Below are 24,090 nucleotides of genomic sequence, written 5' to 3'. Positions count from 1 at the left end.
GGCTCATCACTTGCTTCCCAAGTGCAGGGCTTTGCCCAGTGGTGCCTGGATCATGAAAACTTCATATTCTGGACCAGGAGCCCATGTTGCTCAAGTACTCCAATGAATCTACAACCCCAGTATATTTTTGAAGGAGAGTGCCTGGAGGAAACGGGTCCTTCTGGACCAAGAGCCCATGTTGCTCAAGTACTTCAATGAATCTACAAACCCAGTATATTTTTGAAGGAGAGTGCCTGGAGGAAACCCCAAGCAGACATGAGAACATACAAACTCCTTACAGAAAATGCTGAATTCTAACTTGGATCACTGATGCTGTAATAGTGTGGTGCTAAAACCATGATGTTAACTACACCGCCCTAAAGATGCTTTTGGAAATAGGTTCACTGAACCAACATTCAGATTTTAGATTTGTCAGAGTACAGGTATGGCATCACGTACAGCCCTGAGATTCTTTTTCCTACAGTTGCTGCAGAATTACAGCTAGTTGGTAGTGCAAAAAAACTGTACACAATGTGTACATGTAAACAAATATAGAACTGTAAATGGATATCAAAAGTAAACAAACTGTGCAATACAGAGAATAAAAAAATATCAATAAAGTGCACAAGTGAGAGTCCTTAAATGAGTCTGTTTTTTTGCCATTGAGTCTGATGGTGGAGGGGTAGCAGCTGTTCCTGAACCTGGTGGTATGAGTCTTGTGGCACCAATACCTTTTTCCTGATGGCAGCAGAGAGGTCCGAGCATGCGCTGGGTCTTTGATGATTGCTACTGTTCACCGACAGGAGCGTTGGATGTACTCCATGGTGAGGAGGGTGTTGTCTGTGATGCCCTCGACTGTCTCCACGACCTTTTGGAGGGCTTCAAGCTCATGGGTATTGGTGTCCCCATACCAAACCATTATGTAGCCAGTCAGCACACTTTCCACCACACCTCTGGAGGTTTGGTATAACACCAGAAACCAAGGCAAATTTCTACAAACTCCTGAGGAATTAAAGAGGTTGATGTGCTTTGTTCAGAATGCCATTGATGTGTTGGGTCCAGGAAAGATCCTCCAAGATAATGACTCCCATGAACTTAAATTTGCTCACCCTCTCCAACTCTGATTTCTCCCCCACTGGACTGTATACCTCTTGCTTTTCCTTTCCTGAAGTCAACAATTAACTGCTTAGTTTTGGTGACATTGAGTGCAAAGTTGCAACATTCAACCAAGTTTTCAATCTCCATCCTGTATGCAAACTCATCCCCATCCTTTACACAACCCTCTACCGTGGTATCAGCAGCAGATTTGTAGATGGTGTTATTGTCGTACCGAGCCACACCGTCGTAGGTGTAAAATGAGTAGAGCAGGGGCCTAAGGTCTGTGGTGCTCCAGTACCAATAGTGATTGTGGAGGAGATGTTCTTGCCAATGTTCACTGATTGTGGTCTGGAGGTGAGGAAATCTATGATCCAATTGCACAGTGGGGTTTTAACTGCCATGTCTTGGAGTTTGCTGATCAGTTTAGAGGATATAATGGTGTTAAATGGCAAACTAGTTGATAAAGAGCATTTTGATGAATGCATCTTTGCTGTCCAGTGTTCCAGGACTTTGTATAGAGCCAATGAGATGGCGTAGACCGGTTACTACAATAGGCCAACTGCAACTTGATAATGTTCAATGATATGTTAATGATGATGGTTCAATGGTAAAATAATGAAGCTCAGTTCAAACCAATATTTGATTCCATCTGTTTCTGTATGTCACCTGCAAAGTTTCGGTGGGACAGTAGAGTGGTATTGCTATAAATGAAGAATCTGGTGCAGATTCCTGCAAAGTCAATTTGTTTTCACTTTCTTTTAGGTAGCTGCTTTGGAGCGACAGATCTTTGATTTCCTGGGCTACCAATGGGTTCCTATATTGGCCAACTTTTTACACATTATGGCAATCATCCTTGGTATCTTTGGAACCATCCAGTACAGACCAAAGTACTTGGTTATGGTAAGTTCATCCTTTTGGCGTGTCTTAAATTCAAAATCTATGCAAAGCTGAACGATGTTGTCTTGATGGAGAGCGTATGCCATTTCCATTGGAATCCGGACTATGTGACCAATTGTGACCTTGAGTGTGTTGAATTAGATAAACAATGGGGCAAATGGATAGAGGTTGAAGGGACTTAGTGAAGAAGCCAGATAACGTATCCCTGAAGGGCTTGTGATGCGTATGTCATTTGCAACCCACACAATTAAAGCTATTTTATCTCCATCTTTCGCAATGAATCATATAACCATGTCAGAAGTTTTCTTTGCATTAGTGGAATTGCTTTGATTTCTGTACTGCTTCTTAAAAACAGTCTCAAGAATTGAGCAATTGCTCCACTTCAACATGACATACACCCCTACATTTCTAAGTTATTATTGATCAGCTCTCTCCCCAATGGATGCTGAACTTACAGATTCCGTGACTTCAGACGCAGTCTAGTTACAAAGTCGTACAACATGGAAACAGGCCCTCAGCCTACTGATTTTACATTTGTCCCATTTTATCCTGCCCCCACCTCTCGATTCTCCCCAGGCTCTAACAGCCACCTACACACCTGTTTGAGGAAGCCCCTGCTGTCAGAAGACCATGCAAACTCCACATAGACAGACCAACGGAGCTGTGAGGGACCAGTGTTGTGCTGGTAATAATCGACAGTTTAACCCTGCCTTTGGATCTCAAGGTGACCCTTTCTGCTTTACTTTCTTGTTTTTGTATCTGGACATCTGAGATGAAAGGACAAATGTCAGTACAGCGTTAAACGATGTAACACTGAGATCCAGAAACACTGGTCTGAATGCACCAATTTGTTCGTCATCACCATGGCAACGAGGGCACCTCTTGTGTTTAAGACCCTCTGTTTTGCCAATCCAACGCACTTTGGAGAAAAAGGTAGCCCCAAAAACAACTCGGTCAGTGATCACTTTTAAAATATTTCACTTGAAAGCTGGATTTAATCTTGAAATATGTGTGCTGTCATTATGTTGTAGAGTAAATAGTTAATTGAATTAAATTTGTTTTTATTTTATTGTCATTTAATTTACCTCTAATGATGGGTGACTCGAAGCAAGTTCTGTTTCCATCCGTCATGCACTGAGCCTCTGTTCCATCTAGATGATGGAAAAATGAGTGAGAGCATTCAAATGATGCACTAATACCACAAACACCAGTAAGATTGATCTACCAGAGCCTTTCTATCAAACAATGGATAATTTTGATGGTACAATTATGTAAAATGAGCCAATATTAATTTTGGCTGATTTTAACATCTCTGCTTTAATGTAATAATTAGTGGAATGAGCAAGCAGGAGGGATTAAAAAAAAATTATTAATTGAACTGCCACTCCTGTGGGTTTTATTTATTTAAGATGAGATGCAAGATTTACAGCCGAAGTAGGCTATATGGCCTGCTGGCCACTCTGCCATTCCATCACGAGCTGATCCCACTCAACCCCAACTCCCCGGAACCTTTGATACCCTGACTATTCAGATATTTATTGCTCATTTTTCTATCAGCTAGGATGGAAACATAACTTGCTTTGAGTCACCTGCTAGTGTTAAATTAAATGACAATAAAATAAAACAATAAATTTCATTCAATTAAGTGTTTACAACATATGACGGCATACATATTTCAAGATTACACCCAGCTTTCAAGTGAAATATTTTAAAAGTGATCACTGACTGGGTTATTTTTGGGACTATCTTTTTCTCCAAAGTGCCTGCTGTGGTGGATTGGGACATCTTGATCTGATGGCTGGTTTCGTAGAATTGTTACTGCAAAAAGAACTTATTACACACACCCATGGATTTGTGGCCCATGCTAATTATTCATCTGTCTTTTTTTAATTCTATGTGGTCCAAATTCCTACTTAAAAACAATGGGTGATCATGCACTGATGCAGAAAACTAAAATATAAACATCTGTTGTTGAACGTAGAATGAGACTTTGAATCCTGTTTTAGGGAATTTGCTTGGTAAAGTGCACAAAACACAAACTTAAAAGCATAAAACAAGTTCTAAAATGGTTATGAATCGTGGGTGCAGTACATATAATTTTGAAATTATTTCTATTTTAAGTTTCCGATTTAATGACTGGCATACAAGTCACATTAACATCAATTACACATGAACAGGGACAATTTGTGGTAATTACACAAGAATGGTAATGGCTCAGTGATGTCCCAGCAACATAAGGAGAAAATGCACCCCAGAGGAGCAATGATAATTTATGTCTGCAAAGTGAATCAACTAATTTAGCAAGGAGAGCTTTGATTTCAACAACATGCCCAAAAGATGTTTAAAATGTGCAATTATCTGGCTCAATTGTACAACCTACTCAACACTGTTGTACTTTTCTGCACAGAAAGCTCCACAGCCAGTCAATGGCCATAGAACTTGACCACGTTAATCTTAGCTGAAAGATAATTAATGCCAGGTCACCTGATTTTGGACTTCGCTCTCTAGGATTTTTTCTCTTTAAATATTTTTATTGATTTTACACAAATAAACATGTACAAAACATTTATGGAATACACAATAATGCCAAGTTACAAATCAAAATATAAAAGCACATCCATAATACAAAAGTACATCGAAAAGAAAATGTTATCATGTATAGGTCTGCCTCTCCCAAACAAACTCTGTATGATTAAAGAAAAAAAGTACTTCATTCCTGAAATAAAATGACAAAGTACTGAAATTCAGGATTAATATTAGGCCTAGAGGTTATGAAAATAATTCAGGAATGGTGCCCATAGCATTTGAAATCTTGTATTTGAGTTATTAACTAACAGCTCTTCTTTAAATTTAAAGAGGACATAATGTCCCCCAGCTACTGAGTTGTTGGGGGGGGGTGGGGGTGGGGGGGGCAGCATCTTTTCATTTAACAAATATTGCACATCTGGCCAAAAGTCAGTCAGACTACGACTCTTGATTAGGAGTTAAAAGTTGTACCAAAAAAAAGCGACCAAAAATTTGGCTCTAGATTTTCATTAAGAATTAAAGATAAAGTTTGAAATACCTCCCTTCAGTATTTTTCAAAGCAAGGAAACGTCCAGAGCATATGAATTAAATAAGCCTCTCCTCTCTTACATTTATCACAACAAGAATTTGCATTTGAATAACAAAGTGTTATGGACACATAAGGATGTAGTATTAACCATGTTAAAAATTAAATCTCAAACCTCATCCGATAATGAAAGGTTTAAATCCTATTCCCAAACATTTTTAATTTTAACTAGAGGGGCATGTCTCAAACACATTAATTTAGCATAAATGCTGGATATAGTGAAACCCCATTATAACGCAATCATTGAGGTCCATAAAATCTAATCACAAAAAGCAGGGTTGCACTAAATAGAGTTTCACTATTTGCTGGTTTAATTTGCATACCAGCATTTCCATTTCTCCTTGGAAGATCCCCATTATTCTGTATGAATTTTAAATCAATCTGGGGGCCCGACGCCAGAGTTCAATGACTCCGCGTTTTAACTGAATTTGAATTAAATCAGGGCACATAAATTAGGGTTTCACTGTATTAAGCCTTTGTGAGAATGTTGTAAACTTTATATATTTTTTAAAAATCAACAATGTTTGTGTCAGGTACCCCAGGAAAATCAAATATCTGAGATTGAAGAAAATGCCTGATTTGAAGATATCTGGGGAAAAAAAACTTTTCAGAAAGTTGTTCAAATGATGCAAAACTGTTATCAATAATAAGATCTTTGAAATGTTCAATACCCCAATTTATGCTATTCATGAAAAACAAGATCATACAAAGAAGGTTGGAAAAGGTGATTGGATAAAATAGGACTTGAAAGACAAAAACCATGTAGTCCAGTGTTTTCTGAACTGCACCCACACTCTCAGTGTGCCTGATAACAGGATTATCAATTGATTTACTTAAAGAAAAGGGAAGTGAGGATCCCAAAAGTGCTGGAATGAAAAGTTTTGACAGAATTCAGCCCAGTTGCAATCCGTACTGGACGGTCCACTCAGATATGAAAATGTAACCACAACACAAGGTTACGTATATTGATTGTCCAATAATAAAATCTGCCATCATTCCTTTTATATTTTTAAAGAGGAACATTATTTAGACGAGGGTGCTTGCCCTTCATATACAAAATGATAAAACTGAATCAAGTGAATCAAAAAAATGATATGCGAATGAAAAAGATATAAAGGTGTAGGTAAGATGTTCATTAATAGAACTGACCAGAGATATAGAAATGGACAACCATTGTATTAAAGACTGTTTCACATGCTTTAATGTAAGAAAATATTTTTTAAAGTTTGATTATTTGTAACTGTCATAACAAGATTGTGGAAAATCAATTTAATTATCTTAAAAGGAAGATTAGTGTACACTGATGCAGGTGTATTAAAAACAGAAAAGTTCACTTTTATGTAGATTTAATCTGTATCCTGAAAAGAAAAGCAGAAGATCATCTGCATAAAGGAAAAAATTTGTTCAGTTCCCTTCCTACAAATCCCTGAAATATCTTGCACTCTTGGAATACAATCGCTAATGATTATGGACAAGTCAAAAAATAATGGACTTGGAGGACACCCTTGACACGTTACCTGTTGGGGATTGAAAGGTTGTGACTGTTGAAAATTAAATGGAATTGAAGCCATAGGGCATACAATAATTTAATCCATGTAATAAAACATGGTCCAAAATTGAATTTTTCTAAGATTGCAAATGAATATATCCAATCAACTCGATCAAACACTTTCTCTGCATCAAGCACTGAAGGCATAGGGATTACTTAGTGGTATTTGAATGGAAAGAAAAAGTTTGAAAAACCACTTCTAAATAGTATCAGAGAATTCAAGAGAAGTTGGAACAGTACATGCTGAAAATGCTGAGATGATTGGTGCATTTAAGGCTTGCTGTAAGTTTTAATGCCAGCACTGACTAAATGAATTGAATGATCAGTTTCTATGGGTAAATTCTTGTTGAAAGAAGAAAAATTATTTTAATATTTAGTAAAGAGAAGAAGGAACGGTTCCAAGGAGAAATAGATAAATACAATAGGCAGTAGAGGACATAAATTACATATGCTGGAACCTTGAGCAAAAAGCAAACTGCTGCAGGAACTCAGTGGGTCAGGCAGTATCCATGGAGGGACATTGCCTGACCTGTGAACTTCTCCAGAAGTTTATTTTGGTTCTCTATTAGGTTTAATGCAGTATTTGTGTGATTTTTTTTTTTCCCATTATGAAGAGCCTTTGATGAGTCACCATTGGTCATTCACACAGAAACAAACAAATCCAGCATTTTTTTGGAGTATGCATGTTTTTACACAGCAAGCTGGCATTCTGAAAACAATAGGGGCAGAATGTGTAACTCAACAGTGTTGGCACCTACATCTAATGTCGCATACAACATATCGTATTTGATGGCATGTTAGACCCACTTGTTTTTCTCCTAAAATGGCTCAGTCTTGGAATCCAGGTTTAAATTCTGGTTATGGTGAGTAACACTGACAAGTAATGCTGTCGGTCCCCACACTGGACAGTATTGTGTTGAAATGTCAGGTTTGTGAGAGATGAGTCTGGACACAAGGGTTTGCTATTAAATATTACTTTTATTAACACACAATAATTAATAGAAGAATGGGAGGATCATAGCAGGAATAAAACACGTACGCGCACAAGGTATAAAAGAGTGGGGAAAACGCACACAATTTATAAGAGCATGGGAAAATCTACTGCAAGTATTGATCTAAAGGAGTCGATTTCAAACCTTTTTCTTTCCACTCATATACCACCTTAAGTTATTGCTTACTAATCACTGCTAAATCTCATTGGGGGCTGTGGCAGGTTGTCGGTGGGGGAATGGGACAGTGGGCTTCATTCTATTCAAACAGAATGAACCCACAGACCAGTTTGCTCACAATCTGGCAGATCTAGGGTTAGGCTTAGCAGCCCATATCATCGAGCAGGCAGCAGACCACCAGGCCTGTGCACTGTGGGAGAGAGCAGGCAGCACTAAAAAAAAAATTACTAGACACAATATACTAAGAAATGCCTGCAATGCAGTTTACATTGCAGATGGTTCAGGAAAATGACTCGGTGCCTTGGTGGGGAAAAAAAAGGGACTGGAATGGCATCCCTATTCCAATTCCATGCTTTTTACACATTTGGGGGGGGGGGGGGGGGGGGGAAGGGAATAATATCCCAGAAGGAAGTGGCTGTGTAAAAAGCATATGTGGTGGAAGTCACTCTTTAGGCCCAGAAGTATATTTAAGGTGCCTTTGTATAGTAGTTGTGAAATGACAATGCCAAGATGTTTCGTATGGATATATTCAACAGAATATGGCAACTAGAGCAGAAGAAAATGGTAGCAGGAGTAGACCACTATAATCCTCTAGCCTGCATCACCTTTTATTATGATCATGGCTGATCTGTTCCTGGTCTCTGCTCCTCTTTGGTGCCACTTCTGCGGAGTCTGCAATTCTCTAATCTATCAAAACATTATCTGCCCCCCTCTTTAAGTTCCATCTGTGGTTGAGACGTCTAGAGATTCAACATCTACAAGAAGTTAGAGATATTTAGTAAATAAGTGAAAACCAGATGGAGTTACATTTTTAGAAGCATATCCTAGGAGGACTGAGATATGAAGATGTTTAGGGATGTGATTCCATGCCCATGGCTGAGCTGATGAAGGTACAATCGGCAATGATGGAGTTACTACAATGGGAAATTCACAGATTCATTAAGTTGAACTTTTGGCCCATATCCCTCAAAATCTATCCTATCAATACACCTTTGCAAGAAGTTTTTGTATGTTGTAACTGTACCTGCCTCTGTCCATTTGTTCTATACACAATGAAACACAATTCGAGGACAGTCACATGGTGTCAGAGATGGACAAAGCAAGGCTTCATTGGAAAGTTGCTCAGGAGCAAAGGACTGCGGCTGGTTTCTGCTGGGAATGATGTGTGTCATTATTGTATAGAGTTCCTCCAAGCCATTCCTAGTAACTAAGCAGGCAACTAAATTGTTTTTATGGTTACAGAAAATCTGTCTCATAATGGAACAAAGCTGATTAAAATATCTAACTTCAATTTGTGCTTTAATCATCTCTAGGTCACTTAAAGCAATTCTTTGCGTCCAAAGTGGACTTGTAATGCACTGAGCTTTCGCCACTGTTCAAATCTAAGGCTCTTTCTGGGGGGGAGGTTAATGCCTAATGTTGCAGGCAATTGATTGGAATAACTTGATATTTCAGAAATGTTATAATTTCTGTAATTTCTTCCCTTGTCCCCCAAAAGCCTTTCCTGAAACAGGTTTAAACTTCAAAGCATTTAGTGATGTCTTTATTCCCTGACTTTATTTGGTTGGTGCAGTTCAGATTTATTAATGTGTTCCATTCATCATCATTGCCTCAATGGAAAGATAAATCAAGAGCTTGTGACACCTTGAGAAGTGAGGGCTTTGCTATTACTGGATCTCCGTCCAAATTTTAAAAAATAAAATAAAATTAAGCATCAAAAAAACTGAAGGCAAAATATTATTCTAAATGTATCCATCATAAATTACATATGAGAATGGGTTGCACTAAAATGAATGTAGATGGCATTTGAATTGCACCTCGCCACACAGTCATGGGTGTAGAGAGAGGAGAGTGAATTCACGCATCCTTGAGGTGCGCCTTCGTTGATTGTCAGTAAGGAGAATGCATTGTTACCAACCCACACTGACTGGTCTTCCAATGAGGAAGTCAATGATCCTGGTGCAGAGACCCAAGTTTTGAAGTTTGCCGACCAGTACTGAAGGGTTAATGGTGTTGAAAGCTGAGCTGTAATGGATGAATTGCAGCCTGATACTGTATACAAGTTATTGTCTAGGTAATCCAGGGTTCAATGGAGACCCAAGTTTTGAAGTTTGCCGACCAGTACTGAAGGGTTAATGGTGTTGAAAGCTGAGCTGTAATGGATGAATTGCAGCCTGATACTGTATATAAGTTATTGTCTAGGTGATCCAGGGTTCAATGGAGAGTCAATGAGATTGCATCTGCTGTGGAGCAAATGTGGCAGTGGCTGAATTGCAGAGGGACCAGAACTTGGGTACAATTTAATTCTGGCCATGACCAACCTCTCAAAGCATTTCATTACAATAGTTGTGAGGGCTACTGGGTGATAGTTATTGAGGCAACTCACTCTGCTCTTCTTCGGCATCGGGATGATTGATACCCCTTTGAAGTAGGTGGAATCCTGCAGCAATGAGAAATTGAAAATGTCCATGAACATTTCAGCTAGTTAGTTTGTACAGATTTTCAGTACCCAGCCAAGTACACTTGCAGGGTAGATTAGATGTGGCCTGCTCTACATTAAGATCACGATTCAATTTATTGTCATTGTAATAAAACAGTGTCATATTACATGAAATTGGTTTTGCCTGCTGTAAGGCCAACAGGTTCGCCCTCGGCAGAAATTGCCTGAAGCACCTCTTACAATCAGAGAAAGAGTTGCAAAAGTGTGTCCATCCAGAGTCACTGAGTGTCTGTAGATTGGCCTCCAGCATTTCTGCAGCCACACAGAGTCCAGTCCAAGCTATTGACAACCCGAGCTCCAGATCCAAACCTCCCAACACAATCAGGAACTCTTCAGCACATTTGGCACCCCCTCACATACCTGATCCCTGGTACCCCTTCAACCAGTTTCGAGCCAGTCTCCAGCAGTCCTCAGTCCAGCGCATATTTCCCGACAGCAGTCTCCAGCAGCAACACGTTGGTGAGGTCAAATGCAGATTGGATGTCTACTTTCTCCATCACCCATGTTCTATCTTTAGTTCCAGCCTGGGACTCCTTCTCACTAGTCATTTTCATTCCCTTCACCATTACTCTACTGACATCTCTGTTTTGGCTTCATTCATTGCCAGGGTGGTGCCAAGTATAAACTTCAGGAACAAAATATCATATTCTTCCTGGACAGCATGCCTTTTTAAAATATTTTTATTGATTTTAATAAAGAACTTGTACAAACAAAAAGGGTACAATTCAAAAAGAGAGAATGGATAGTTACATAAACTAAAGATATCCCATATATCACTAAAACATAAATTGTAAATCATATCCATAATTCATATTCTAAATAGTATGTATCTTAGAAAAAAACTAATAATACAAAAGAAAAAGGAGAAAAGAAGAAAATAGTAGAGAAAAACTCAAACCCCTTACCTAACCGTGTTACCTGATGCTATTAATGACTGGTATTAAAAGAAAAATGGAGGTTTTAAAAAAAAAAGTTAATATAAGGAACGTGGAAAAGATATAAGTCAAACAATTTAATTACATTGGAGTAAAATACTCCTTTTTATACTTGTTTTGTCACCTTCTCACTTACAGTCTCAATAAAGGGTACCAATCCAAAGCACTGACTGACCATTTCTACCCATGGATATTGCCTGATCCACAGATTCCCTCCATCTTCCCTTTCCCTCTATGGAACCATTATTCACTAGGAAGCATGATTCAGTCCATTGTTGACCATTCAAAAAGTTATTTTTTGGCCACTGAATTATTTTAGTAAAGAAATTCAATGCACTCTGTCATAGGTTGACCCTTCATGTGTTAATAAATTTTAGATTCAAGCTGCTTAAATCAAATGTTTATTTGAATTCTGTTTTCCTAGTACAGATGAATTTCATCAAATAGTTTAGGACCACTCAATGTACCAATTAGAGCTGATTTTTATTATGCCTGAGAATGTAATCAGACACCAGCCAGTTACAGTAAAATACATCAAAGGGTTATGGCAGGAGATAAATAGCTTTGTTAGGTGACCCATAGCTCAAGCTTCGATGCTGAATAAAATGAAACACAATTTGGATATGAATAAATTATTAAGCAAAATTCCAATTATTCTTCCTGATAATAGCAATCAATTTTGTCAAATGTAGGTCTATCGGTAATCAGTAAAAGCCAGGTATTAGGTGACCAATTAAAAAGCCACCAATTCTCTATCTTATGAATAGATGGATTTCTAGATTTGGGAGACAAAACATCAATACATTTCCACTTCTTAGACTTTCTACTTATTATTAACTATCAAGACTGCAAAGACAATATTTCAATCTATAAATCCAAATCCATTGTCAAATCAATGTCTTTTTTGTAATTGACTAACAACAAAGGTAACAGAGCAGAATGTGGATATTTTTACTTGGATTTGTCATACAGCACTTAATACGAGAGATTTAAAAAAAAAATCTGAACATGTGTTTCATAATAAGTGTTTTAATAATATGGATATAAATCAAGTTGTCACTATGAACGGTGAATGTGAGCTTGATTTTACATCTGGCAGATACAGCATATATAAACAAAGGCAACTAAATTCACTCCATAATGAACCCCCCTCTATCTATGTCACAGCCCGGCTATGTGGGTCAAACATTTTTTTTAGCCAAATTTATTTCTGTAATTTGCACACACCATTCCTTCATCTCATAACTTGCAATGTTAAAATTTCCTGTGGCAACAAACATTTGTAAAGGGGCTCTTAAAAGATTAGGTTGTAACAGGTTAAAATTGTTGAAGTAATGGTCTTACCATTTATTGTACCAATCAAGTTCAGGAAAAGCTGCTACCCTTCCTCCATCAAAATCCAGCTCAATCAAAAACTCGGTTAAGGACTCTTACTTATGCTCTTTGATTTTCTTTTTTATTCTCTCTGCATTGCAGAATCAGTTTGTTTACATTTGTTATCTGTTTACAGTTCTTTCTTTACATGTTTGCACTGTGTAGTTTTTTACACACTACCAATTAGTGGTAATTCTGCCTGCAGGAAAAAGAATCTCAGGGTTGTATTTGATGTTATGTATGTACTCTGACCATAAATCAGAAAATGTGTATCTGAAATATGAATTGTTCAACCACCTTTTTATCTCCGTAACCTTTTGTAGGTTCAAATTCTAGCCTTGTGTGCTTTACTGATTCACCACACCTGTCATTTTTGACCAAGTCCTCAGCCTTCCAGGCTCCAAGCTCTGGAATTCAGCCCCCAAATCTTGCTCTCTTATTTTAAGATGTTTGAACGTCAATTGTAATACTTTTGTTGGATCAATACTTGTGTATGACAATAAACTTAAACTTGAAACTTTAACTTGGGTCAACTTTTCTGCAAAGGTCTGGAGTGATTCGACGAATTATGGTTTGGAACATTGTACTCTTTTAAAGGAGCTACATAAAAACAAGTCGTGTTAGCTATTGCTCAGTCGACTGCATTCTTGCCTATGGGCTGAAGTCCCTCTTCAGAGTCTTAAGCCCTCAAAGTTGTATTGATTTCCCCCAGCATTGCTCTGTTAGTGGACGCAACCTTTTTTAACAAAAAAAAAGCTGAGACCTATCTGCCATTTGGGTGAATAAAAACAATCCCATGATGCAATTTCACAGAAGAGCAGGCAACTTTGATCCAGTGGATTAGCCAATATTTATCCATGGTCTATGTAATGAAAAAGAAGTTGGGTGAATGGTAATACGATTGAAGATGTGGTACATAGTCTGGATATGAAACAGCCATGAACTTCAGAGAAGTGGAGAGTTGTGGTGCCATTGTTCACTGGTGATCATATTGCTGTTTTGGGGAACTTGCTGTATACAAATTGGCTGTAGCATTATGTTCAAAAAGACCTTGATTGTCTGTAAAATATTTTGATTCATCTTGTGAATGGAAAAACAGATGCAGAAAGTTGAGTAAATTATGGTGTGGATGAGCCCATACTAATGAGCCTATGCATTTGTAATTAGATTCCTGTTCTGTGTTGAGGACTAAGCCAGCAACTGGTCTTTTAGTGTGGATCTTAACCCCACTGCCATTTAACTCGGGAGAGCTGGTGCTCTCAACAGAACCAAGAAAAATACCACCAAATATGTTTTGTTGAAATGGATCTCCAGTGGTTCTGAAACTTTTTCCTCTCAAATACCACTTTAAGCATTCCCCATATCTTTGTAACTCTGTGATTAGTAAGGGATTGCTTAAGGTGGAATGTGAGTGGGAAGAAAAAGTTGGAAAGCCACTGTTTTAATCATTCCTAATTGACTCATTATGTGCCTAGTTTCATAACTCTGAAGGAAATGAGCCAATGACAATTTTTCTCAAGCAAAATATTTCAGTAACAATTGCGTCAAGAGCAGTGATTCTTAACCTTCCCTTCCCACTCACATACCACCTTAAGCAATCCCTTACTAATCACAGAGCACTTAGGGCATAGGGATTATTTAAAGTGGAAAGAAAAAGGTTGAGAACCACTGATCTACTCTCTCAATGCCCCTCATAATTTTGTTTACATCTGTCAGTTTCCATCTTCAATCTCTGCTCCAAAGCACACAAAGCCAGCCTATTTAGTCCCTCCTCATAACTGAAACATTCCATCCCCAGTAATATCCTGGTGAGTATTTTCTGCACCTCCTCACCAGCATGAAATCCCAGTGTGTGAGATCTGTTCCACCACAGGTTTGGTAACTTCTGTTCTGGCCAGTTAACTTCTCCCTGTCATAATGCAGTGTCAGAATAGGAGGTGATTCTGCTCACTGAGTCTCTGACAGATCTCAGTCTATCAGTTTCAGATTTATTGCCAGAATACATGCATGACATCACAAAATCCTAACATTCTTTTTCCTGCAGGAAATTGTGCTCAATGGCAGCACGATTGGCAGAGCGGTTAGGGCAACTCCTTTAAAGCACTAGTCATGAGGACAAGAATTTGAATCCCGCGCTGTCTGTCAGGAGTTTGTATTTTCTCCCCATATCTGATTGGTTTTCCCAGGAGTTCCAGTTTCCTCCCACCATTCAAAATGTACTGGGAGTGTAGGTTAATTGGGTATAAATTGGGTGGCATAGACTCATGGGCCGAAATGGCCTGTTACCGTGCTCTATGTCTAAATTTGTTTACATGCAAACAAATAAAGAAATGTAATACAGAGAGGAAAAAAATATTAATAAAGTAAGAGCCCTTAAATGAGTCCCTGATTGAGTTTGTTGTTGAGGAACCTGATGGTGAAGGAGCAGCAGCTGTTCCTGAACCTGGTGGTGCAAGTCTTGTGGCATCTATACACCTTTCCTGATGGCAGCAGTGAGAACAGAGCGTGTGCTGGTGGTGTGGATCCTCGTTGATTGCCGGTGCTCTCCGACAGCAACAATCCCTGTAGGTGTTCTCGACGGTGGGGAGAGTTTTGCCTGTGATGTCCACTACCTTTGCAGGGCTTTACTCTCAGGGGCATTGGTATCCCCACACCAGCCCAATTGATCGAGTTCTCACTTTCCCCACAAAACTGTGAATTGATTTCCAGTATCACATGTCCAGTTCCTTTTTGACTTTATTTCTTCTCGCTGGCCTGTGAGTTTCAGACCATCACCATGCCCTGTGGAAATATCTTTAATCCCACATTTTCCTGCTCATTCTTGTCTTTGAATTGCCTATCTGTAAATGTTCTTTCTTGCTTCCTCCCTGTTAGCCCAAGTTAAATGCAGTTAAACTTAAATAGTATGGTGATGAAGGATGGACATAGCCAAACCAATGCATTCATTATTTTCTGGCTTTTTTTCCACACATTCCTGATAAAGTGTGTGCTCTCTCTCGTCTCGTGCCTCTGTAAATGAATGTAAGAGAGTCCCTAAAAGGGCAGACGCTGGAATCTTCAGCAAAGAATAAGTGGAGGAACTCAGCAGGTCTGACTGCATGCATGGGTAGAAATGATCAGTCAATGTTTCAAGTGTGAACCCTTCAAGACTAATATAAAACTGGATAATCTATACTTTTTTTGGAGTAAACTTGACTTTCACCACACTCCCTCATAATTGACCTTCCAGGCTGTGGTGGACTGTTAGCCAGAATCAGACACAATCAAAGATAAAGACTGTTCTTCTTTGGCTTGGCTTCGCGGACGAAGATTTCTGGAGGGGTTAAAAAGTCCACGTCAGCTGCAGGCTCGTTTGTGGCTGACAAGTCCGATGCGGGACAGGCAGACACGGTTGCAGCGGTTGCAGGGGAAAATTGGTTGGTTGGGGTTGGGTGTTGGGTTTTTCCTCCTTTGCCTTTTGTCAGTGAGGTGGGCTCTGCGGTCTTCTTCAAAGGAGGTTGCTGCCCGCCAAACTGTGAGGCGCCAAGATGCACGGTTTGAGGCGTTATCAGCCCACTGGCGGTGGTCAATGTGGCAGGCACCAAGAGATTTCTTTAGGCAGTCCTTGTACCTTTTCTTTGGTGCACCTCTGTCACGGTGGCCAGTGGAGAGCTCGCCATATAACACGATCTTGGGAAGGCGATGGTCCTCCATTCTGGAGACGTGACCCATCCAGCGCAGCTGGATCTTCAGCAGCGTGGACTCGATGCTGTCGACCTCTGCCATCTCGAGTACTTCGACGTTAGGGATGAAAGCGCTCCAATGGATGTTGAGGATGGAGCGGAGACAACGCTGGTGGAAGCATTCTAGGAGCCGTAGGTGGTGCCGTTAGAGGACCCATGATTCGGAGCCGAACAGGAGTGTGGGTATGACAACGGCTCTGTATACGCTTATCTTTGTGAGGTTTTTCAGTTGGTTGTTTTTCCAGACTCTTTTGTGTAGTCTTCCAAAGGCGCTATTTGCCTTGGCGAGTCTGTTGTCTATCTCATTGTCGATCCTTGCATCTGATGAAATGGTGCAGCCGAGATAGGTAAACTGGTTGACCGTTTTGTGTGCCCGATGGAGATGTGGGGGGGCTGGTAGTCATGGTGGGGAGCTGGCTGATGGAGGACCTCAGTTTTCTTCAGGCTGACTTCCAGGCCAAAGACTGTACAACAGACTTAAATCCACAGACTTCCACGGAGCCAGGCTGGCTGTGGCTGCAGCAACTCTGAGTGAGGCCAACGGTGCAGGCTTATATCCCGGAGGATGATTGACACCCAACCGGGTGGGCTTGATCCATTCAGGCTGACTGATTGACAGCCAGCCAGGTGTTGTCCTGACAATAACCACAACAGCAGTGCGAGTATAAGACAGCTTTAATAAACTAATATGTGCACTAAGAGGTCTTGTCTCTCTGCAAGACAAACCTGGAAGGCTGGAGTGTAGCTCTGGACTGCTTTATATACAAGGTCACCAGGATGACCCCTGGTGACCTAGTGATATAATTACATATCACCCCATTCACCACCCCCCCCCCTTAAAAAATTATCGCCCCCCCCCCTTCCGGTCCTCCTTTCCTTGTTTGTAAGTTCATGTCCAAAATGCTTCGTGGTTTCCGTTGCCTTCTGAACTTCCTCAGTAGTGGTATAGGGGTGGGGAGTGCGGTCTGCCTTTTGGCATTTCTTGGTGGAGGTGTGGGAGTGGGAAGTACTAGATGGCCATGTGGGCTGGGGATCTTCTTGTATGGGATTAGGTCTTGCCATCAAGTCTAGGGTGGTGATATTTTGTGTGGCGGGCGTACCCAGGGTCCTGATTTCTGGGGTGCGTGGTATAGTCCTCTGGGGTGACTCGATGGACGACTGTTCTAGTGACTGCTGCTGTGCTCCTTGTTGATCCGTAGACATCTGTGTTTCCTCCGCGTTGTTCACACACCCGACTGGAGCGAGATCCCTGGTGGCCACCGAGTCTTCTCTTCCATCTGGGAAAGTGACAAAGGCGTGCTGAGGGTTCACGTACCTCAACTCCACTTGATCCACCAGCGGGTCCGCTTTGTGGGGTCTGCAGTGCTTCTGGAGGAGAACAGTTCCTGGTGTCATCATCCATTTAGGCAGTGCTGTGCCCATTGTGGCTTTTCTTGTTAAACAAAAGATACGGTCGTGTGGGGTCATGTTAGTGGCAGTACACAACAAAGAACATATAGAGTGTAGGGTTCTGGCAACACTTCTTGCCATCTAGTAGCAGGCAGTTCTTTTGCTATTAAGACTGTTTTCCAGATAGTGGCATTTTCCCTTTCGACTTGTCCATTCCCCCTTGGATTGTAACTTGTATTGCAGCTGGTAGCAATCCCTCTCTTGTGCAGGTACTGCTGTACTTCTGTGCTCATGAATGCAGCATCCCTGTCTGTGTGTATGTAGTTCGGATACCCAAATATGCTGAAGATGGGTAGGAGGCATTTTATAACAGTGGCTGCTAATACATCAGAACATGGGATTGTGAAGGGCAAATGGGAATATTCATCTATCACGTTTAGGGAATAGACATTTCTATTATTGGATGGGAGCGGGCCTTTAAAATCGAGGCTGAGGCGCTCAGAAGGTTTGGTAGCTTTTATCAGGCTTTGTCTAGCCGGTAAAATTGTGGTTTGCATACCGTACAGATGGGGCAGCTCTTGTTCACTGACCTCACTTCCTCTACTGAAAAAGGAAGGTTTTTGGGTTTTAATGAAGAGAAACAGTCTAGCGACCCCCCCCCCCCCCGCCCCCCCGGGTGGCCCAGCTCATTGTGCAAGTTCTGAACTGGGACGTGTGGTTAAGGATGGCACAAGTACCTCCGGACAGTGCGTCCGGGGGCTCGTTGAGTCTCCCGGGGTGGTATAGAATGTTGTAGTTAAATGTAGACAATTCTATCCGCTGGTGCAGTATCTTGTCGTTCTTCATTCTCCCCCTATTCTGGTTATCAAACATAAAAGCCACAGACCATTGGTCCGTGATGAGGGTGAAGTGTTTGAACACCAGATAATGTCGCCAGTACCTTACTGCTTCCACAATGGCTAGGGCCTCCTTCTTTACTGCTGAGTGTCTTACCTCTGACCCCTGTAGGGTTCGCGAGAAAAAGGCCACTGGTAGTCAGTCTTGGTTTAGGGTGGCTGCCAGAGCCATGTTGGATGCATCTGTTTCTTCTTGAAACGGGATCAACTCATCTATGGTCCGCATGGTAGCTTTAGCAATATGGTCCCTAATGTCCCTGAATGCTCTGGTGGCTGCTGGGCACAGTGGGAAAACTGAGGCTTTTATAAGTGGGTGGGCCCTGTAGGCGTAGTTGGGCATCCATTGGGGTCCCAAACACCTTTTTAGTGCTTTCAGCATGTGTGGCACTGAGAGGTCCAGGAGAGGACGCATACGGGCTGGGGCTAGGCTGATTTCCCCATTCTGCACTATGTAGCCCAGGATTGGCAACTTCCTGGTGCTAAAGACGCATTTGTCCCTGTTGTACGTTGGGTTCCTTTCCACAGCTGCCTGGAAGAAGCTTTTTAAATTGTGTCATGATCCTCCTAAGTATGGTCACAGATTGTCACGTTGTCTAAGTAGAGGAACACCGCTTTCAGTTGGAACTCATCTACTATTCGGTCCATTTCTCTCTGAAACAGGGACACTCCATTGGTGACACCGAAGGGGAGTCACAGAAATTGATACAGCCTGCTATCTGCCTCTAATGCCGTGTAAATGCGATCGCTGTTTCTAATGGGCAGTTGGTGGATGCTGCCTTCAGGTCTATGGTGAACACCTTATACTGTGCAATGTTGTTGACCATGTCTGCTATGCGTGGCAGAGTGTGGGCATCTAGTTGTGTAAATTTGTTGATTGTCTGACTGTAATCCACTACCATGCGCAGTTTTACTTGTGACTTTTCTACAACCACCTGGGCTCTCCAGGGGCTGGTGCTCTGCTCTATGATGTCCTCCTGTAGTAGCCTGCGGACCTCTGTCCTAATGAAGGCTCTGTCCCTCGGGCTGTACTTCCTGCTCTTTGTGGCTATTGGTGTGCATTCTGTGGTCAGGTGTGTGAACAGCGGAGGGGGGTCTATGTTCAGGACAGACAGGCTGCAGTGTTGTTTCTTCGTAAGGTGTAGTCGGGGGTTGAGGCCCTATTGTAATGCTTTCTAACTGGCACTGAAAATCTAATCCCAATAGTACCGGGGCACAGAGGAGAGGGAGTATTAGTAATATGAACCCTTCATATTTTGTGCCCTGGATTTCTAGAGTAACCCTGCAAAACTGTTTTACCTCAGCCACAAGGCTGTGGGCTGCTAACAGGATCTGGTGCTCACTCGGGCATGTGGGGAGGGCAAGGCGGTTGACTAACCCCTGGTCAATAAAAATTTCACTATCTATTAAGCAATTTACCCTCACATCATTAATTTTGATGCACACAGTGGCATCAGATAAATTGTGTGGACTCGCCTGATTCATGCGTAGGGAAGCAAGTCTGGCGTGTCCTTCCATCCGATAGTACTCAGCGTCATATTCGTCTCCTGAAGACTGTGTCCTCTGCTTTGTAGCATTTGTGCAAGATGGCCGGCTGCACATGGCATTCTTCTTCTTCTGTTTATCTGTGGGGAAAGAAGAGCTTTCCCGCCTCTCATTAACATGAGAATGGGCCTTGGCTGTAGTCTTGGGGCTTCTGCAGACTTTTGCATAATGCCCACGTTTTCCACAGTTGGAAAGGGCAGAGGGCTCTGGGGTGCTTTCTTTGTCCACAGAAAAAAGTACTTTGGACCCTCAAGGTGTGCTGTTGCTGTGATCCATTCAGGCCAACTGATTGACGGCCGGCCAGGTGTTGTCCTGTCCCCTTATACTCCTGCAGGTACAGACGTTTCCCCCTGCAGTAGGCTGGTGGTGTACCCCCACACAGGCTCCAAGCTCTGGAGTAGGCCTCCAAACCTTGCGCTCTCTTATTTTCAGAAGTTTCAACTCGCCAAACCATACCCGCAGTGACGTAAGGTAAAAGCACAATGCTGGAGAAACTCAGCAGGTTAAGCAGTGTCCTTTATATAGCAAAGGTAAAAATGTTTGTGCCATGTCTGTCCTTGATCTGTCGGGGTGAGACCGATGTAAACTTAACCATCAAAGCATCCCTTTCCTCCTGGATAGCCATAAACCTAATGGCGTGAATATTGATTTCTCTCATTTTAGGTAACCCCTTCCCTACCTGATTCTACTGCTTCCATCTCTTTTTTTAAAAACCTATCCCTGTACTTATTTTTTTCTTTCTCTCTGTAACTTCTTTCTCAATCCCCTTCCTAATGGTTTCTCCTTCTACTTGTCTCTCCACCTCTCACACATTCTTTCACACACCTCTGGGCCCCTCCCTAAGTTTCCTTTTACCTTTATAGCTTGGTAATGGAGCACCTCAAAAATGACTTATCCTGGACACACATCTCCTTACTTGTCAGGATGGAGCAAAAGCGACAGCACTTCCTTAGAAGGTTGAGGCGGGCGAAGCTACCGGCCACCATTCTGTCAACTTTCTACAGGAGCTCTTTCAAGAGTAAAAGCACCAAAATGCTGGAGGAACTCAGCTGGTCTTTCCAGCATCTATAGGAGACAAAAATATATTGCCGACATTTCAGGCCTGAGCCCTTCTTCAAAAAAAAATCTGAAAAGGCAGAGGCAGGATATATCAGTAAGTCTCAGAATTCAAACAATGGGGGAGGAATCCATACCAATAAAAGGTGTGGTAAGGGACTAGGTAGATTTTATCATGTCTGTGAGCATCCTGGCCAGCTGCATCACAGCATGGTATAGTTGCTGTGGAGCATCAGATAGGAGGTCAATCCACAGGACCATGAGTCACTGGGGTCTCCCTTCCCCCACCCTCCCCTCAATTGTTTGAAGAGGTTTCACAATATCATTCAGGACCCCTACCACCCAACATACAGCATCACCCAGCTACTCCTGTCAGGTAAAAGATAGGAAAGTATCAGAGCCACAACCACCAGACTGAGCAATAACCTCTTCCCACAGGTAGTGAGAATACTGAATAACAGCTAAAACTACTTTCTGTGACTCAACTATTTATCAATAATATTTCTTTTAATATATTTACATATGTACTGTGTATATGTATTGTTTGTCTGTATGTGTCTTATGTCTGTCCGTTTCTTTGGACTCTTCTGCATCAATGTTTCTCATACTGGTACCATCGGATGACAAATAAACTTGAACTAGAACTAATTTTCTCATGATGAAGAGTTCACACCGGAAACATTGACTGCCCATTTCTACCTGTGGTTGCTGTGTGACCCGAGTTCCTCCAGAATTTCTTTGTCTGCCCTAAATGATACAAACTACCTCGATGAAATTATCACTAATCGATATAATCAGAATCGGGATGTATTGTCATGAACAAGTCACGAAATTCGGTGTCTTGCAGCAGAATCAGAGTGCAAAAATTCGTATAAACCACCTTACCACAATAATTTTTATTTTAAAGTGCACGAAAAGTAAGTCAGTGTCTTTGGTTCTTTGATTATTCAGGATAAATCGGATCATACAATACTCCTCTTGGGATGAGATTACGATTTCACTGGAATCTGTTTTAGCTGTTCTGATTTGTATGTTTTTTTTCTTGCATGGTATTTGGCTGTTTTTTAAAAATAAAAAAAATAAAAAATTGACTCCAACATCCTCGAAAATGCACGAAATATAGATGTCAGAAATCTAAATTTTCCAATTGGTTCAAAGTAGATTGATGATTGAGTGTGAATCTGAAACCGGTTTCTCTATTCCCCATACCTCCAACCAAGCAGTTAAACCTCTCAGCTGTGGCAGATTCTGACAGTGATCAAGGCTGGGATCTTGCTGGACGGTTGATGTGCCCTGTGGTATGTTTATGTCCTGAGACATTATTGACATTTGTAGAGTTTCTGGGAGTTTTGACGGCAGTCAAAACAAAGCTGCTGTGATTTTGCACTCACATTACAGTGAACTGTTTTCACCATCATACCAAGAACAATGTTGGATGTGGTATCCCAATTGAGTTTGGATGTCAGCTGCCATAATCTCTGATTCTAAATGAGATGCTCAGTAAGCGGTCCTAGTTTTACATTGTTATAATATTCCAGTTTGAGCCTCAGAAATTCATGATAATTCCAGCCCTAAAACTACCTAACGTTTTAAAACACCCCTAACGTCGAAGTACTCGAGATGGCAGAGGTCAACAGCATCGAGTCCACGCTGCTGAAGATCCAGCTGCGCTGGATGGGTCACGTCTCCAGAATGGAGGACCATCGCCTTCCCAAGATCGTGTTATATGGCGAGCTCTCCACTGGCCACCGTGACAGAGGTGCACCAAAGAAAAGGTACAAGGACTGCCTAAAGAAATCTCTTGGTGCCTGCCACATTGACCACCGCCAGTGGGCTGATAACGCCTCAAACCGTGCATCTTGGCGCCTCACAGTTTGGCGGGCAGCAACCTCCTTTGAAGAAGACCGCAGAGCCCACCTCACTGACAAAAGGCAAAGGAGGAAAAACCCAACACCCAACCCCAACCCACCAATTTTCCCTTGCAACCGCTGCAATCGTGTCTGCCTGTCCCGCATCGGACTTGTCAGCCACAAACGAGCCTGCAGCTGACGTGGACTTTTTACCCCCTCCATAAATCTTCGTCCGCGAAGCCAAGCCAAAGAATCCCCTGAAAACCATCATTACAATATTACCAAGTAAAGCATGTCATGTACAGAAAGAAAAAAAGACTTTCACAGTCTGAGGATATTGAAAGTTGCTTATGGCTAGTCAATGTATTGATAGTGAATGCAGGATATTCAGTGTTATGAACTTGAGCACACACTGCCACAAGCAACCATGTGATGATGTCAGTCAAGAAGGATTTTCATAAATTTTTAATTTTAAACATACAGCAGGGAAACAGGCCCTTTTGGCCCACGAGACCATGCCACCCAATTACACCAAATTAAACTACAACCCCAGTACATTTTTGAATGGTGGGAGGAAACCAGAGCACCTGACCCCACACAGTCACAGGGAGAACATACAATTTCCCTACAGACAGCGCAGCATTCAACCCCTGGTCGCTGCCACTGTAACAGTGTTGCGCTAACTGTGCAGCGTAAGGTGCCACACAAAAGACCTGCATCAGATAATGGTGCACAGAGTTGGGGAAAATGTATTGGCATGGATAGAGGATTAGTAAACCATTAGAAAGCAGAGAGTTGGGATGAGTGAGTGTGTCTCTGATTGACAAGTTGTGGTAAATGGGATGCCTTGAGGATTAGTGCTGGGCCCACAGCTGTTCATAATATACATGACTGATTTGGGAGAGGGGACCAAGTGTAGCATATCTAGGTTTGCTGATGGTACTAAACTGAGTGAAAAGCAAGTTGTACAGAGGACATACAAAAGTCTTCAGAGAGTATAAATAGGTTAATTAGGTGGGTAA

The 24,090-nt window shown here is 41.5% G+C and overlaps 1 protein-coding gene across 2 annotated transcripts in view; it reads left to right on the top strand.

The window, feature by feature from the left end:
• The window catches only part of nkain1 (sodium/potassium transporting ATPase interacting 1), a 447,090-nt gene that overhangs the window by 294,629 nt on the left and 128,371 nt on the right, over positions 1–24,090 (top strand). For both annotated transcript variants that reach the window (XM_069896123.1, XM_069896122.1), the window contains one exon: positions 1,840–1,977. In XM_069896123.1, the coding sequence (XP_069752224.1) occupies positions 1,840–1,977 (138 nt within the window). The remainder of the gene's footprint in view (positions 1–1,839; positions 1,978–24,090) is intronic.

Source organism: Narcine bancroftii, chromosome 8 (genome assembly GCF_036971445.1).
Source record: "Narcine bancroftii isolate sNarBan1 chromosome 8, sNarBan1.hap1, whole genome shotgun sequence".
Lineage (NCBI taxonomy): Eukaryota > Metazoa > Chordata > Chondrichthyes > Torpediniformes > Narcinidae > Narcine > Narcine bancroftii.
Note: the sequence above shows the minus strand (reverse complement) of the source record. Positions and strands in the feature narration are given on the sequence as shown.